Source organism: Bombina bombina, chromosome 7 (assembly GCF_027579735.1).
Source record: "Bombina bombina isolate aBomBom1 chromosome 7, aBomBom1.pri, whole genome shotgun sequence".
NCBI lineage: Eukaryota > Metazoa > Chordata > Amphibia > Anura > Bombinatoridae > Bombina > Bombina bombina.
Window position 1 is genome coordinate 413,559,508 of NC_069505.1, and position 16,888 is coordinate 413,576,395.

The following is a 16,888-nucleotide window of genomic DNA, read 5'->3' on the forward strand; positions in this document are numbered from 1 at the left end:
GAAATGTGGTGTAAATAGTGACTCCCATAACCTCTCTAATATCCGCCATTCAGACACCTCTGTTAGTGCGCCCACGTTTTAATACGTAGGATAGCAAATTCCCAACTCCTAGTGCCCCCTACAAACTGCCTTGTATGTTTATTCCTGTTTTCCCTTCTTCCCACTTCCCTATGTCGTCTTCAGCCTCCGTTCTTCTCTCTAATCTGGATATCTCTTTATTTCTTCCATCTAATCTACTCATAGCCTATCGATCCCAACCCCCTCTGGTATTACTGTCAGCCTGTGCTGTTATTTATTTATTTTGCTTAGCAACAGCAGAAGCACGTGTACCGGGTCCTGCAGTGCCAAGAGGCAGAGCTGGCGCAGATGGTATCCACCATGTCTGACAGCTGGAAATTTGAACAGGTGAAGGCTAAGGGAAATTAAAGGGACATTAAAGGGACAGTGCACACCTTGTATCCGCCAAGTCTTAATGTTTTTAAAACAAATTAACATCCTTTTTACTGCAATTATTTGTCAATAGCCAAACTCCACTCACCATTTGCCTTATTTGGAGGCAGGGTTGCCAGGTGTCCAGTATTTTACAAGGCTGTCCCATAAAATCTTCACACAAAAAACTGGACACTTAAATCCCCCCCCCCTTTTTTTGTTTTTAAAGTCCATGAGTGTAATGCCTCAATGCACTACAAATATGCAATAGATAAAAATGAGGGCTAGTAAAGGGGGTCACATTTCTACTGTTTAAATGTGTTACTGGCAACCAAAGAAGTATAATTATTGATCTGTGTATTACTGACAGCCAAGGTGTCAAATGACAAAATATGCACATAGAATGAAGAGTGGGGTCTACAATAAAGCTTTGGTGGGGAGGCACTGTATGACAGACCATCCTGCCCACTCACCTACAGATTGCACAGCAGCCAACCTTATTTGAAGGAGCCAATCTGGGCTTTATTCAGCAGACAACAAGGTCACTATCATAATGTTAGTATAAAGTGAATTATTTTACAGTTGTTGCCAGTTAGGGATATATATGTAGCAAGGTTAAACTTGAGGAGTCCGCAAGGGGCTTTTTATTTTTTCAGAATTAGAAATTGCTAAATTTTCAGAGCCAAATTACATGAAAAGGGGGCAAAATAAATAATGAAAAAATATATACACATAACTCAAGATGTTATATAAAATCTCAAGGTGTTTACTGTCCCTTTAAAGGGATGTGAAAGAAAAAATGAAGGTTTCATGATTCTGATTCAGAGAGTACAAAAAACCTTCTTTGGTCTCATGATATTCTTTGTTGAAGAGATACCAAGGTAGGTGTTTCAAGCACAACATGGCAGTAAATAGTGCTGTCATCTAGTGCTCTTGCAAATGCATATCATTCTGGCAAAACTGCTGCCATATAGTGCTCCAGACACGTGCACACTCTAGAGCTTACCATCCTGCTTTTCAACAAAGGATACCAAGAGAACAAATAAACATGATAATAGAAGTCAATTAGAAAGTTGTATAAAATTATATGCTCTATCTAAACCTTTAATCTATCCCATCCATAATATTTTGAACATAATTAGTGCTTTTTCCTGCATGTAATATTTAAATATTTTTAGTCAGCAAAAATTGTAAAAAATAATTGTTTCCTGTGCTAGAGGCAGAATTCTTATGCCCCCTACATTAAAATACCTGACCTAGTTGCCAGCTGCCCCTGCTGTACTGTAATATACTGTACTATAATGTACTATACAATAATATACTGTACTATATTGTACTATACTGTATTATACTGTACTATAATGTACTATACAATAATATACTGTACTATATTGTACTATACTGTATTATACTGTACTATAATGTACTATACAATAATATACTGTACTATACTGTATTATACAGTACTATACTGTATTATACTGTACTATACAGCAATATACTGTACTGTACTGTACTATACAGTAATATACTATACTATACTGTATTATAGAGTAATATACTGTACTATACTATAATATACAGTAATATACTGGACTATAATGTACTATATTGTGCTATACTATACAGTAATATACTGTACTATACTGTACTATACTATACAGTAATATACTGTACTATACTGTCATATACTGTACTGTAATATACTGTACTATACTGTAATATACTGTAATATACTGTACTGTACTATACAGTAATATACTGTACTATAATGTATTATACTGTACTATATTGTACTATACGATACAGTAATATACTGTACTATACAGTAATATACTGTACTATACTATACAATAATATACTGTACTATATTGTACTATATTGTATTATACTGTACTATAATGTACTATACAATAATATACTGTGCTATAATGTACTATACAATAATATACTGTACTATACTGTATTATACTGTACTATACAACAATATACTGTACTGTACTATACAGTAATATACTATACTATACTGTATTATAGAGTAATATACTGTACTATACTGTAATATACAGTTATATACAGTAATATACAGTAATATACTGAACTATAATGTACTATACTGTGCTATACTATACAGTAATATACTGTACTATACTGTAATATACTGTACTACACTGTAATATACTGTACTGTACTATACTATACAGTAATATACTGTACTATACTGTAATATACTCTACTATACTATACAGCAATATACTGTAATATACTGTACTATACTGTACTGTACTATACAATACAGTAATATACTCTACTATACTGTAATATACTGTACTGTACTATACAGTAATATACTGTACTATACTGTATTATCCTATACTATACAGTAATATACTGCACTATACTATACTATACAGTAATATACTGTACTATACTATACGGTAATATACTGTACTATACTGTATTATACTGTATTATACAGTACTATATTGTACTATACAGTAATATACTGTACTATACAGTAATATGCTGTACTATACTATACAGTAATATACTGTATTATGTTGTATTATACAGTAATATACTTTAATAAACTGTACTACACTGTACTATACAGTAATATACTGTATTATACTGATATACTGTACTATACAGTAATATAATGTACTATACTGTACTATACAGTAATAAACTGTACCATACTGTATTATACTGTAATATACTGTACTATACTGTACTATAGAGTATTATACTGTATTATACTGTACTATACTTTATTATTCTGTATTATGCAGTTATATAATACTACTATACTGTATATATACTGTACTATACTGTACTATAATATACTGTACTATACTGTATTATACAGTACTATTCTGTACTATATTGTACTATACTGTATTATACTGTACTACACTGTTCTACACATAATATACTGTAGTATACTGTATTACACAATAATATTCTATACTATACTGTATTAAACTGTACTATTCAGTAATATACTATACTGTATTATACTGTAATATACAGTAATATACTGTATTACACTGTACTATACTTTATTATTCTGTATTATGCAGTTATATAATACTATACTATACTGTACTATAATATACTGTACTATACCTTATTATACTATACTACACACAATAATATACTGAACTATACTGTATTATACAGTAATATTCTGTACTATATTGTACTATACTGTATTATACTGTACTACACTGTACTACACAATAATATACTGTACTATACTGTATTATACAGTAATATTCTGTACTATACTGTATTAAACTGTACTATTCAGTAATATACTATACTGTACTATACTGTAATATACAGAAATATACTATATTATACTGTACTATACTGTAATACACTGTACCATACTGTATTATACTGTAATATACTGTACTTTACACTAATAAATTGTACTATACTGTATTATACTGTAATATACATTACTATACTGTAATATACTGTACTATACAGTGCTATACTGTAGTAATACAGTAATATACTGTACCATACTGTATTTTACTGTATTATACAGTAATATACTGTACTATACTTTATTATACTGTATTATGCAGTTATATACTGTACTATACTGTACTATACAGTAATATACTGTGCTGTACTGTACTACATTGTACTACACAGTAATAAACTGTACTATACAGTAATATCCTGTACTATACTGTATTATAGTGTACTATGCTGTAATATACTGTACTATACTTTATTATAGTGTACTATACTGTAATATACTGTAATATTATGTACTACACTGTACTATACAGTAATATACTGTACTATACAGTAATACACTACTATACTGTAATATACTGTACTATAATGTAATATACTGTATTATACAGTAATATACTGTACTATACTGTAAAATACTGTAATATTCTGTACTATACTGTATTATAGTGTACTATACTGTAATATACTGTAATATTATGTACTACACTTTACTATACAGTAATATACTGTACTGTGCAGTAATACACTGTACTCTACTGTACTATACAGTAATATACTGTACTATACTGTACTATACAGTAATATACTGTACTATGCTGTACTATACTGTATTATACTGTACTATGCTGTACTATACAGTAATATACTGTACTATGCTGTACTATACTGTATTATACTGTACTATACAGTAATATACTGTCCTATACTATACATTAATATACTGTACAATACTTTATTATACAATACTATACTTTATTATACTGTATATATACTATACAGTAATATACAGTAATATACTGTACTATACTATACAGTAATATACTGTACTATACTATACAGTAATATACTGTACTATACTTTATTATACAATACTATACTGTACTATACTGTACTATACTAGAGTTACTAGCAGGAGGAGGGGATCTGTCTTCTTTTGGCTTTAACATGTGGCACTGTGTATCTCTCTGCAGCTGGTGAACGTGGGGTCGGCCTATACTTTTACCAGTGAGGGACAACCCGAATACCTGTGTGTGGTGTCCAGAGAGATGCAAACTCAGCCCAAAACCTGCTGGTCCCGGAGCGTCTGCACTGCACAAGTACTGAGTATTAAAGATTGCTCTCTGCGCACACAGCTACATCTACGCACACTGCACCCTCTTCTACCTCTGCACACACTGCACCCTCTGCTACCTCTGCACACACTGCACCCTTTGGTACCTCTGCACACATTGCAGCCTCTGCTACCTCTGCACACACTGCTCCCTCTGCACACCATGCACCCTCTGCTACCTCTGCGCACACTGCACCCTCTGCTACCTCTGTGCACACTGCACCCTCTGCTACCTCTGCGCACACTGCACACTCTGCTACCTGTGCACACACTACTCCCTCTGCTATCTATGCACACACTGCACCATCTGCTACCTCTGCGCACACTGCACCCTCTGCGCACACTGCACCCTCTGCTACCTCTGCACACACTGCACCCTCTGCTACCTCTTCACACACTGCTCCCTCTGCACAAACTACCCCCTCTGCACACACTGCACGCTCTGCTACATCTGCACACACTGCGCCCTCTGCACACACTGCACCCTCTGCTACATCTGCACACACTGCACCCTCTGCACACACTGCACCCTCTGCTACCTCGGCACACACTGCACCCTCTGTGGCTGCGCACGCACTGCAACCTCTGTGACTGTGCACACACTGCATCCTCTGCTACCTCTGCGCACACTGCACCCTCTGTGGCTGCACACACACTGCACCCTCTGTGGCTGCGCACACACTGCATCCTCTGCTACCTTTGCGCGCACACTGTGCCCTCTGCTACCTCTGCGCACACTGCATCCTCTGCTACCTCTGCACACACAGTTTACATGTGAGCAGTGATAATATCTATATATACAGTAAATATATATATATATATTTATATATATACACAGAGAGTTAGCGCTAATTAAGTCACTCGCTGCTCCAAAAAGAGACTTAAAAGTGCTGCCCCCCCCCAATCTGCCGCAATAGGCAAGTGCCTTGTTTGCCTAGGCCAAAATATACCCCTGGCCTGTGCATCAGTAACATTTGTAAGGCTGTGCTGAAATCAACCACAGTGTATCATGTATTGACCATTACTGACACTCGCTACATTCGCTGCTCAGTCTGTAAATCGTCTCCTTGGTGCGCCAACCATTTTCACTAATCCCATCTATTGACAGAGTCAAGAAGGTGAAGAGGATGCGAAAAGTGTGCTGGACCATGAGTGCATCGTCTTCCAGGAGAGGGCGAGCAGAGAATGAGAACTGTAAGTGTTCCCCTATTTCTAACCAATAAACTCTTCACCATTACACTGGTATTTATTTCCTTGTTTACCCCAAACCTCCTTCTCTCCTGGGCTTCTCATTTACCTTCTATGCGTCACCTCTGTCCTAACTGCTATATGTCCCCTGTCCCCCTGAGCTATGTCTCATACCGTAGTTGTCACCCGTGCATAGATCTCGCTCCTGCACACACTCATGGGAGTGAAAATGAAACTTTAATGAGTCAGACAGACTTTCTAGTTTATTTGTATTAATTTACCGCTTAGCTTTTCCTGAATCTTAACTCATTTCCATGAGACTTAAAAGGGACATGAAACCCCAAAAATGTCTTTCATGATTTAGGTAGACCATATAGTTTTAAGCAACTTTCAAGTTTACTTCTATTTTCAAATTTGCGTAATTCTCTGGGTAACATTTGTTGAAGGAGCAGCAATGCTCTACTGGTTTCTAACTGAACCCATGGGTGAGCCAATGACAATCAGTATATATATGCAGCCACCAATCAGCAGCTAGATTACCTAGCTTACCTAGATAAATCTTTCAGCAAAGGATTACAAGAGAAGGAAGAAAATTAAATTGAATCATGAATGTCTAATTATGACTTTTACTCTCCCTTTAAAGAGATCTGAAACCCAAACATTTTCTTTCCTGCCATGTAGTGCTGTAGACACCTCACCTAGGTATCTCTTTAACAAAGAATAGCATGAGAATGAAGCACATTTGATAATAGGAGTAAATTAGAAAGTTATTTAAGATCACATGCTCTGAATCATAATTGAAAAATCTTGAGTTTCATATCCCTTTAAGCAATATTTTACTTACATTGGGGTCAATTCCAATGTTTCTTTTTTTCCAATATTAAAGTCAAACACAGTTGAGATTATTAACTCACACAAAATACGATCTCCATTTTCCCACAGCGGCACTCGGAACTGCCGATAATAAATGGCAATCACTAAAATCCGGCATAAGTTCATAAACTCTGTGTGCTTGTTTTGCAACTGGATAGATTTAAGTGTTAAAGAATCTGAGAGCCATTTGTATATGGACTTGATGGGTACAGAGCATATTTGCTCAATGATGCTTTTTAAACCGATGGGATAGAAAGGTAAAAAAGAAAGGTCAATTTGAAATATAAATATTTTTGCAATCTACTTCCATTAGCAAAAATGCTTTTAGTAAAAGTCATTACTGTTTTTCCTGCAGCATACGCACATATCCTGTGAGGGCCGTGCACCAGCATTCAAACACTGCACCTTCTCAGAGAGCTGGTAGTGATTGCTTCTGTAGATGTAATTTGTGTCATACAAGCCGCCTGATATTCAAAATCTCTCCTCTTAGGTGAGATAATCTTAAATAACTCATCAGAATGGAGAGGTTCCTAAAAATGTTAAACATATTTCAATGTAAAATGTGTGTTTCTATCTCACTATGCACATTCCTGATATAGAGATGACTATATTACAATATAAGGTCTAAAAAAAAAAATCCCAAAGATTTTGCCCGATTTCTCTTCATACCGGCAAGGTTTTGAATATCAGACCCTCTCTGAGAAGGTGAAGTGTGTGAATACTGAATACAGTACTTTTAGACATTATATTGTAATGTAGATGTCTCCTCCTTTACATCAGGAACCTGCATAGTGAGATAAATATCTCTCAAATTAAAATGTGTGTTTCTAACATTTTTTTAGGGACCTCTCCATACTGACGAGATGTTTAAGACCACCTCACCTGAGCAGAGAGAATTGGAATATCAGGCCCAGAGTAAGCAGCAGCTTGTATGACACAAATTACATATACAGAAGCAATATACACCACCAACAGCTCTCTGAGAAGGTGCAGTGTTTGAATACTGGTGCACGGCCCTAACAGGATATGCGCGTATGCTGAAGAAAAGCAATAATAACGTTTGCTTGAATCATTTTTGCTAATGGAAGTATGTTACAAAATGCTTATGTTTCAAATTGAAATGCACCCGTGCATATTTTAATTTTGACCCTTTTATCTCTTTAAGACATTAGTAAAACGTTGTTTTCTGTTTTGACAAGATTTTTTTATCTGTAATTAAGAAGAACACAGTGGGAAATACATTTCTATAAAAATAAAGTAGCACCCTTTAACTTGTTAGCACCTTATAAATTCTCTTCTGTTCAGCCTCAGTCTCCCCTATTTGTCACCCAGTCTTGCAGAGTTTTGATCTTGATGTCTGATTTAATTCCAAAAACATTCCATTTAATTCTACAAATAATAAACACACAACTCACCAGCAATCTTCCTAGTGTGTAACTTTTATAAACTATTGCACAGTTTTTATTAAATAATATGTCCTATGCCTTTGAATTTCGGTTAAGTATCATTTTCTCAGATTCACTTCCTGTAAAATGAACGTCATACTCCGCAGGACCTCTTGATCTAAAAAAAATATCATCTACGTACTGCATGTGCTAATAGATTATTATCTAAAATAGATACATGGCTGCAACATCTTCTACTGAATTGATAAAACATTTAGCTTGTTGTATGAACGTGATTTTAAAGATCCCTTCATTTTTATGAGTTTTCTAAGGATCTTTATTTTATAATGTTGATGAATTTTGTGTACGTATCAAACTTATGTCCTTCATATTTATGGTGTCAGTGTTCATTTCTCATCAAACTTATTTTGTTCTTTTTCACTTGGTGTCATTTACTTTTGGAGCTGGTACTGTACTTCCTTGAGGTCTTCATCTTCGTTGTTTCAGAGTTGAGATGTTGTTGGAAATAGTTTTTGTCTATACTATGTGCTGGGCATCGGTATTGGTTCAAGTGAAAGATAAATCTGTATTGGTTCCAGTGAAAGATAATTTTGGTTTTCTGTCTTGGTCTTGAGATGGTTTGGGGTTAACTAATAGGTGTATGTTATTCTGATTTGTTTTATATCATTTTGTCACATATCATTGCTGTTGTCTCCACATCTATGAGTCCATGTATCCATTGATTGGTCATTAGGCTGTGACATTTTGAATCCACTCAACAAGTCGTGTCATGCGACTATATACTCCAAAATACCTTGGGATTCCACAGCCAGCTCCCCAGCTCACCAGCCCTGCTTGGAACCAGCGTCCACTGGGCTCCTGACAAACCAGTGGACTCCCAGAATCACCCTGAAAATAGAGCAGACCAATCACTATCTGGTAGAGTTTCAAATTCCACTTGTTGTTCACTAGTTCTAAGGCTGCTACACTAACAGATATTGGACAAACACTAGTCCCATTGTGAAGAACTGAAATCTACTTTATTTCTTAGTCTGCCTTTACCCATAATTATATGATTATCCCTCACCTTTTACTCAAACATAGAAAATAGATTTTGATGGCAGATAAGAGCCATAGGACCAGCGAGTCTGCCCAATATTTCTATATTATCCAGTATGTAGGATTGCCTTATACTTATCCCAGGCATTGATTAGTACGTAGGATAGCCTTATGCTTATCCCAGGCATTAATTAGTACGTAGAATAGCCTTATGCTTATCCCGGGCATCAATCAGTACGTAGGATAGCCTTATACTTATCCCAGGCATTGATTAGTACGTAGTATAGCCTTATACTTATCCTAGGCATTAATAAGTATGTAGGATAGCCTTATGCTTATCCCAGGCATTTATTAGTATGTAGGATAGCCTTATGCTTATCCCAGGCATTTACTTAGTATGTAGGATAGCCTTATGCTTATCCCAGACATTAATTAGTATGCAGGATAGCCTTAGGTTTATCCCAGGCATTAATTAGTATGTAGGATAGCCTTATGCGTATACCATGCATTAATTAGTATGTAGGATTGCCTTATACTTATCCCAGGCATTGATTAGTATGTAGGATAGCCTTATGCTTATCCCAGGCATTAATTAGTACGTAGAATAGTAGACATATGCAATTCGGTTCGGTCCGAATCGAAATTTGGACGAATTTTGCTAAATTCGCAATTCGGATCGATTCGAATTTCCGAATTGCGGCAATGCCGAATCTACCGAAAAAATCTGAATCGATTCGAATTTATTCGGATGGATTCGGATGGCCATGTATTACACTAGTATTGTACAGTATACTAGTGAAATACACAGCACATCCCACTTAACAGTGCCGAAATTCCAAAAATCCGAATTGATTCGATTCGAACCGAATCGAACCAAACTGAATTTTATACGAATCCAAAAGAATCCAAAACGAATTCATTCGATTTCTTCCGAATTCAAATCGATCCGAACCGAAATTCAAATCGGTCCGAATTGATCCGAACAGAACCGAACCAAATTTTTCGCGGCTGCACATGTCTATAGAATAGCCTTATACTTATCCCAGGCATTGATTAGTACGTAGTATAGCCTTATGCTTATCCCAGGCATTAATAAGTATGTAGGACAGCCTTATGCTTATCCCAGGCATTTATTAGTATGTAGGATAGCCTTATGCTTATCCCAGGCATTTACTTAGTATGTAGGATAGCCTTATGCTTATCCCAGACATTAATTAATATGTAGGATAGCCTTATGTTTATCCCAGGCATTAATTAGTATGTAGGATAGCCTTATGCTTATCCCATGCATTAATTAGTACATAGGATAGCCTTAGGCTTATCCCAGGCATTAGTCAGTACGTAGGATAGCCTTATACTTATCCCAGGCATTAATCAGTACGTAGGATAGCCTTATGCTTATCCCAGGCATTAATTAGTATATAGGATAGCCTTATACTTATCCCAGATATTAATTAGTATGTAGGATAGCCTTATACTTATCCCAGGTATCAATTCCTATGTAGGATAGTCTTATGCTTATCACAGGCATTAATTAGTATGTAGGACAGCCTTATGCTTATCCCAGGCATTAATTAGTACGTAGGATAGTCTTATGCTTATCCCAGGCATTAATCTGTATGTAGGATAGCCTTATACTTATCCCAGGCATTAATCAGTAAGTAGGATAGCCTTATGCTTATCCCAGGAATTAATTAGTATGTAGGATAGCCTTATACTTATCCCAAGTATTTATTAGTGCGTAGAATAGCCTTATACTTATCCCAGGTATTAATTAGTATGTAGGATAGTCTAATTCTTATCACAGACATTAATTAGTATGTAGGATAGCCTTATACTCATCCCAGGTATTAATTGGTATGTAGGATAGCCTTATACTTATCCCCGGTATTAATTAGTACATAGGATAGCCTTATACATATCCTAGGTATAAATTAGTATGTAGGATAGTCTTATGCTTATCCCAGGCATTAATTAGTACGTGGGATAGCCTTATACTTATCCCAGGCATTAATTAGTATGTAGGACAGCCTTATACTTATCCCAGGCATTAATTAGTACGTGGGATAGCCTTTTACTTATCCCAGGCATTAATTAGTATGTAGGATAGTCTTATGCTTTTCCCAGGAATTAATTAGTACGTAGGATAGCCTTATGCTTATCCCAGGCATTAATTAGTACATAGGATAGCCTTATGCTTATCCCAGGCATTAATTAGTAGGTAGGCTAGCCTTATGCTTATCCCAGGCTTTAATTAGTACGTAGGATAGCCTTATGCTTATCCCATGAGCCTTATGCTTGTCCCAGGCATTAATTATTATGTAGAATAGCCTTATACTTATCCCAGGTATTAATTTATATATAGGATAGACTTATGCTTATCCCAGGCACTAATTAGTACGTAGAATAGCCTTATACTTATCGCAGGTATTAATTAGTATGTAGAATAGCCTTATGCTTATCCCAGGCATTAATTAGTATGTAGGATAGCCTTATGCTTATACCAGGCTTAATTAGTACGTATGATAGCCTTATACTTATCCCAGGAATTAATTAGTATGTAGGATAGCCTTATGCTTATCCCAGGCATTAATTAGTACGTAGGATAGCCTTATGCTTATCCCAGAAGCCTTATTCTTGTCCAAGGCATTAATTAGTATGTAGGATAGCCTTATGCTTATCCCAGGCATTAATTAGTGCATAGAATAGCTTTCTGCTTATCCCAGAAGCCTTATGCTTGTCCCAGGCATTAATTAATATGTAGGATAGCCTTATGCTTATCCCAGGCATTAATTAGTATGTAGGATAGCCTTATGCTTATCCCAGGCATTAATTAGTATGTAGGATAGCCTTATGCTTATCCCAGGCATTAATTAGTACATAGGATAGCCTTCTGCTTATCCCAGAAGCCTTATGCTTGTCCCAGGCATTAATTAGTATGTAGGATAGCCTTCTGCTTATCCCAGAAGCCGTATGCTTGTCCCAGGCATTAATTAGTATGTAGGATAGCCTTATGCTTATCCCAGAAGCCTTAGGCTTGTCCCAGGCATTAATTAGTATGTAGGATAGCCTTATGCTTATCCCATGCATTAATTAGTACATAGGATAGCCTTATGCATATCGCAGAAGCCTTATGCTTGTCCCAGGCGTTAAATAGTATGTAGGATAGCCTTATGCTTATCCAAGGCGTTCTTAAAGTCGCCCACAGTGTTTGTCATTACTACCTCTTGTGGAAGTTTTTTTTTCCATGAATTAATCACTCTTTCTGTAAAGAAGCTTCCTCAATTACTCCTAAATAATTTTCTTTTTATGTAAAATACTAACAGCCTCATCTTTACTAAGCTCGTTAACTTTATACTTGAAAGTTGCAGCTTCTTATCAATAATATCTGTTTTGTGCAGGGCATAAATAAGTGGTATATTCACATACTGCAATGTGCGTCTCACCACAGGTTTCTGAGTTAGGGACTTTTGTATAGTTGGTCATAGTATTTCAGTTCGGATAATATGTTGCACAGCGTGTCCATGAGCTAAACTGAAGTTCAACAAACATGATGGGTCTATATGATGGGTCTATATGATGGGTCTATATGATGGGTCTATGTGATGGGTCTATATGATGGGTCTATATGATGGGTCTATATGATGGGTCTATATGATGGGTCTATATGATGGGTCTATATGATGGGTCTATGTGATGGGTCTATGTGATGGGTCTATATGATGGGTCTATGTGATGGGTCTATATGATGGGTCTATATGATGGGTCTATATGATGGGTCTATATGATGGGTCTATATGATGGGTCTATATGATGGGTCTATATGATGGGTCTATGTGATGGGTCTATATGATGGGTCTATATAATGGTTCTATAAAATGGGTCTATATTATATTAATACTGAACAGTCTAATTAAAGGGATATATATTAAGATTCTTTACTGAGTTCTTGTGTGTTTTGAGATTGTTTTTTGAGTCTGTGATTAAAGGGATATAAAACCCCAAAATGTATTTTGTGATTCAGACACAATTTTAAAGAAGTTTCCAATTTACTTTTATTATCAAATTTGCTTTGTTCCTATGGTCTTCTTTGTTGAAGAGATACCTGGGTAGGAGTCTGCAGCACTACATAGCAGGAAATAGTGCTGCCACCTAGTGCTCTTGAAAATAGATATCATTCTAGCAAAACTGCTGCCATTTAGTGCTCCGGCATGTGCACGCTACTGAGTTTATGTCCCTGCTTTTCAACAAAAGATACCAAGAGAATGAATAAAATTTGATAATAGAAGTAAATTAGAAAATTTCTTAAAATTGCTGCTCTATCTGAATCATGAAAGAAAACATTTGGGTTTCACATCCCTTTAACCAGAAAGTGAGTTAGGTTAGCATAAGCTTTTGGGGTTCCTTTGATTACCTATCACTAATGCCGTGGTTATTTGTCCCCTTCACTTATACTAAGTCATTTCATTACTGAGATAGCCACGTAGTAATTCTGTAACATGGCACACAGTAAGGAGACATTTTGGTTGCTCACCTGACACGCATCCTTGCTTCCATCATTGTAACCAGCGCAGAGCATTCTGGGAGATATCTGATATCGATAAATCTCAGAACACAAATCCTGAGCCATCAGTTTAACATCCACCTTCTTAAGAAATTCACTGTTGGGACCTAAATTTAATAAAGTTTGTTATAAAGACATAAGTGTGTGGTCAAATCCCCAGAAGATTTAGTTATCCCTAGAGGCATATTGTCTAATAAATACTTTAGAAGTGATTTTATAAGTGAGTGTTGCACAATACTCCTGACTCACTGCCTCTCCCAAAATATCTCCTTCCTATAGATATAAAATATAACAATAAAATAAAAAAGTGGTGCAAGGGCACTCTTATACCACTGTTTTATTTAAAGTGATTTAATAAACATTATTACAGCCAGACTTTATCCATATATACAAAACAGCTGGAAAAAATGGCTGACTAAATAGCATGTTACATCCAGTTACTGTATTTGTAGACAATGGGGAGGTTGGGTAGTTTACCTAATAGAAATTATTCTCCCCTTTTCTGCATTTACTTGATCTGTCTGCTGCCTTTGCTGCTTTTTTATTTATCTTACTTGATCTGTCTGCTGCCTTTAACACCGTTGACCATCCCCTTCTCCTACGGACTCTCAGCTCCCTTGGGCTCTCTGACACTGCCCTTTCCTGGATCCACTCTTATCTATCTAATAGGTCCTTTTCTGTCTCCTTTGTTGACGACGACTCCTCTCCATTGCCTCTGTCTGTTGGAGTACCTTAAGGGTCTGTTCTGGGTCCTCTACTCTTCTCTATTTATACATCCTCACTGGGTAAACTTATCAGTAGCTATGGCTTCAACTACCACCTCTATGCTGATGATACTCAGATCTACCTATCCACCCCTTCACTCTCTCCTTCTGTCCTTTCTCACATCACCTACATAACCTACTAACTGGGCTCCCTCTCTCCCCCCTTCAATCCATCCTAAATGCCTCTGCTAGGCTAATCCACCTCTCCCGACGCTCTGTATCTGCTGCACCTCTCTAAGAGTCCCTTCACTGGCTCCCCATCCACAGCAGAATTAAATTCAAAATTCTCATCCTGACCTACAAAGCCTTTACCAACGCAGCCCCTCCCCTACCTGTCTTCACTCATCAACAAATATACTCCAGCCCGCCCCCTAAGATCCAACAATGACCTACGCCTTGCATCTTCTACCATCACCTCCTCCCATTCTAGACTACAGGACTTCTTTCATGCGGCAACAACCATCTGGAATGCACTTCCTAGAGCTGTCAGATTCTCCCCTAACCTTTCCTTCTTTAAACGCTCCCTAAAGACCTTTCTGTTCATGGAAGCCTATCTCCAAATCAGTAACAAATGAATTCCACTTGCCTAATTGCTGCCCTCATCTAACTCCACACTAACAACATTCTAACCTTTGCAGTCCCCACCTCCTGTTTCTCACCCTCCTACCCATCTAGATTGTAAGTTCCCATGGGAACAGGGCCCTCAATTCCCCCTGTATTTGTTTGTTAAACTTTGTCTTGTGTCTTTTATATTGTATTGTACTTATATTTTTGTACCCATGGACAGCGCTGCGGAATCTGTTGGTGCTTTATAAATAAAGAATAATAATAATAATTTAAGTGGATACCACATTCATAGTGTGTTTATTCTCCTGTTGTTTACTGTTGATCTTTCGATTGATCACATTTCGATCACCTTTGGTTATTATATCATCTTTGTCTACTCTGTTTCTATAACTATTTTTCTCTTGCTGGTTAGTGATATGGACAATGCTAAATAGGGTTGCCATCTTTTTTGACCTTGCTCACTAGCATACATTGGCATAAATAATAACACTGCATAATTTAGAAACTAAAGTTACTAGGACTGATTTAAATTATTATTGGTTTATAATTAGATTATATCACACTTAGAAGAAGTTTCACCATGATGGTATCTTAACTTAACTCATTATTTTTAATTTAGACCTGAACCTTAAAAAATACCGTCTGTGTCTGTAAAATAATTCTAAATAAGTAAATCAAATTATTTTATATGAGCTACTTTTAATTGCAGAAGTTAACAGTTATTCCCAAGAATACTAAGAACCTCACTGCTTAGTAATGAATAAGAGAAACCCTTACCATCTTCTTTTATGGCCCCCCAGCCGGTCACCCAGCAAGTGGAACCAGTGGCAAAATGGTGAGTGCTGGCAGGCAGACATATGGGTTGGATATGTTTAGCTGTTTGTGGTACTGAGTGGTCGAGAAGAAGGAGGGCTACGTCATAGTCATGTGTGTCTTCATCATTAAAAGGATGGATGACCAGCCTCTTCACCTTGAAGGAAAGTTCTTTTTGGCTGCTTCGGCTTTGGCGTAACTTACCCAGGTAGACTGTCCAGACATCGGGAGAAGAGTATCTGAGGAGTGAGGGATATAATATTGATTAATATAAAGGTAGTGAGATGTCTAAATAATGAATATCTAAATTAAAAGAAAAAAATGTGCCCACATAGTGACACAGTACTGAGTTGGAATAGGCAATGAACATTTTTCCAAGGCCTATTCTCTTTTTTTCCTTCTTTTCTCACATTACCGCTCTGAGTTAAAGCAATGTGCTGCCGACAGGATCCACCTATCAGACACCAGGGTTCCTCCGCACAAGTGTTCTCCTCGCACCTGTAGGCTGGCCTGCCATGGCCACTCTCCATCAAGACAATCCGTCCCCCCAACCAGACGACTCCCAGGTGGTTTCAAACCACAGTCTGTAATGGATCACAAGAGAGTCAATTCTTATAGCGGTTTTTGTTGCAAGTGT

At 36.7% G+C, this 16,888-nt stretch overlaps 2 protein-coding genes across 5 annotated transcripts in view; one reads left to right on the forward strand and one right to left on the reverse strand.

Moving 5' to 3' along the window:
• The window catches only part of KCTD17 (potassium channel tetramerization domain containing 17), a 36,310-nt gene that overhangs the window by 13,182 nt on the left and 6,240 nt on the right, over positions 1-16,888 (forward strand). Inside the window, exons 4-7 of one of the 4 annotated variants that reach the window (XM_053721221.1) lie at positions 316-405; positions 4,899-5,024; positions 6,147-6,232; positions 7,942-8,590. In XM_053721221.1, the coding sequence (XP_053577196.1) occupies positions 316-405; positions 4,899-5,024; positions 6,147-6,227 (297 nt within the window). In that variant the 3' untranslated portion in view covers positions 6,228-6,232; positions 7,942-8,590. Of the gene's footprint in view, positions 1-309; positions 406-4,898; positions 5,025-6,146; positions 6,233-7,941; positions 8,591-16,888 lie in introns of those variants that run through there. The other 3 variants (XM_053721219.1, XM_053721220.1, XM_053721222.1) reach the window with 3 other exon arrangements.
• The window catches only part of TMPRSS6 (transmembrane serine protease 6), a 227,697-nt gene continuing 220,043 nt past the window's right edge, over positions 9,235-16,888 (reverse strand). Inside the window, exons 15-18 of the mRNA XM_053721218.1 lie at positions 16,667-16,835; positions 16,216-16,490; positions 14,078-14,214; positions 9,235-9,393 (exon numbers count right to left, since the gene is read on the reverse strand). Coding sequence (XP_053577193.1) covers positions 9,235-9,393; positions 14,078-14,214; positions 16,216-16,490; positions 16,667-16,835 — 740 coding nt within the window. The remainder of the gene's footprint in view (positions 9,394-14,077; positions 14,215-16,215; positions 16,491-16,666; positions 16,836-16,888) is intronic.